Source organism: Rhincodon typus, chromosome 36 (assembly GCF_021869965.1).
Source record: "Rhincodon typus isolate 14 chromosome 36, sRhiTyp1.1, whole genome shotgun sequence".
NCBI lineage: Eukaryota > Metazoa > Chordata > Chondrichthyes > Orectolobiformes > Rhincodontidae > Rhincodon > Rhincodon typus.
The window spans coordinates 480,567-482,471 of NC_063367.1; the positions used below are offsets into that span (position 1 = coordinate 480,567).

Here is a 1,905-nt window from a genome sequence, read left to right on the forward strand (position 1 = left end):
GATGGTGCCGCTCGTTGCTGATGGTGCCGCTCGTTGCTGATGGTGCCTCTACAGTAATAGCTGGTTTTGATTAGTCTTGCTTTTGTGCTGCCAATTTTCTTGACTTGAGTTGGGGTAATTGTCCAACTCGATAGTATGGAAACAGCTTAAGAAAATTACGTTCTTCATTGATGCATGATGTAATTCAGCTATTCTTTTGTTTATTTTTCATAGCTGTCTTTTTGTCTTAAGATTATTTTTAATTTCTTTTTCTGCAGAAAGTGGATGTTTTGTGTGGCATAGGAATTAAAAAGGTTGCTTGTGGCACCCAGTTTTCTGTTGCCCTGACAAAAGATGGCCATGTGTACACTTTTGGCCAAGGTAAGACAATTATCTAGGCTTTTCAAAATTTTGTTTAGAATGGCACCAGTAAGTAACTTAATGCATTCCACATAGCGATAGAAACAGAGTTGGTCATCCATTTATCAAAGCAAGAAACAGGAGTCAGTGTGCCTTCCCCAACTGTTCATTTAAATTTCATAGTTCAATACAAACTCCAACTTGCTCTCTCCTTTTCCTAACCCACTCACTAGTGGGAAAATCCAACCTTTTTTTCCTTTTTTCAAATCTAGAAGTGCTATTGCACAAAAATTGAACATTTTTCCCCTCACCAAATCAACTGTGATTTTTTGATCTATTAACCACCACCAGTATGTCAACTATGTTTACCAGTTGATTAAGTTATGTCCAAAGCCCGTTAAGAACAATGCACTTAACATTGGGAGAGGTGAAAACTGAATGTGTTCAGTAGATAACTGCCAGTCTTTTCTAAAGAACCAAGCCAGTTTTGATTATGGGATCTAAATTATCCAGTATTAACTGTGCGTGTTATGTCCACCCAGACTCTGAGAGCCCCTTTTTTGTGCCAACAGATCGCCTAATTGGCTTGCCTGAGGGTCGTGCCCGCAATCATAACAGACCTCAGCCAGTGCCTGCCCTGAACGGAGTCTTTATTGAGGACATAGTTGTGGGTGCTGAGCACACACTGGGTCTTTCAACATCTGGAGATGTTTATGGCTGGGGCAGCAACTCAGAAGGGCAGGTAAGAAATCTTAATTCTACAGAGGCCTTTTTAATCATTCCTAATACAGCTTTTTGTCACTTGGATTAGAAATACAAAGCCAGAAAGCAAGGCCCACAATCAACTTGCCACAAGCAAGACAGGAGTTTTCCTGTAGAGTGGTGAAGATATCCATTCTCACTGACATCAGGTGATACTATGTCAGTGTAAACTGATTTAAAAGCAGCATAGCAACTGGGAGCAGGAGTAAGACATTTCACCGCTCAAGCCTGCTCTGCAATTCATTTTGGTCATGGATGATCCTCCATCTCGATGCTATGTTCTTGCTTTCTCTTCATACCCTTTTATGCTTTTAATATAGAACATAGAACATTACAGCGCAGTACAGGCCCTTCGGCCCTCGATGTTGCGCCGACCTGTGAAACCAATCTGAAGCCCATCTAACCTAAACTATTCCATTATCATCCATATGTTTATCCAATGACCATTTAAATGACCTTAAAGTTGGCGAGTCTACTACTTTTGCAGGCAGGGCATTCCACGTCCTTACTACTCTCTGAGTAAAGAACCTACCTCTGACATCTGTCCTATATCTATCACCCTTCAATTTAAAGCTATGTCCCCTCGTGCTAGCCATCACCATCCGAGGAAAAAGGCTCCCACTGTCCACCCTATCTAATCCTCTGATCATCTTGTATGTCTCCTCTTAACCTTCTTCTCTCTAACAAAAACAGCCTCAAGTCCCTCAGTCTTTCCTCATAAGACCTTCCCTCCATACCAGGCAACATCCTGGTAAATCTCCTCTGCACCCTTTCCAATGCTTCCACATCCTTCCTATAATGCGG

At 41.7% G+C, this 1,905-nt stretch overlaps 1 protein-coding gene across 1 annotated transcript in view; it reads left to right on the plus strand.

The window, feature by feature from the left end:
* herc1 (HECT and RLD domain containing E3 ubiquitin protein ligase family member 1) overlaps positions 1-1,905 on the plus strand; it is a 333,814-nt gene that overhangs the window by 296,799 nt on the left and 35,110 nt on the right. The window contains exons 63-64 of the mRNA XM_048617017.1: positions 258-360; positions 912-1,081. Coding sequence (XP_048472974.1) covers positions 258-360; positions 912-1,081 — 273 coding nt within the window. The remainder of the gene's footprint in view (positions 1-257; positions 361-911; positions 1,082-1,905) is intronic.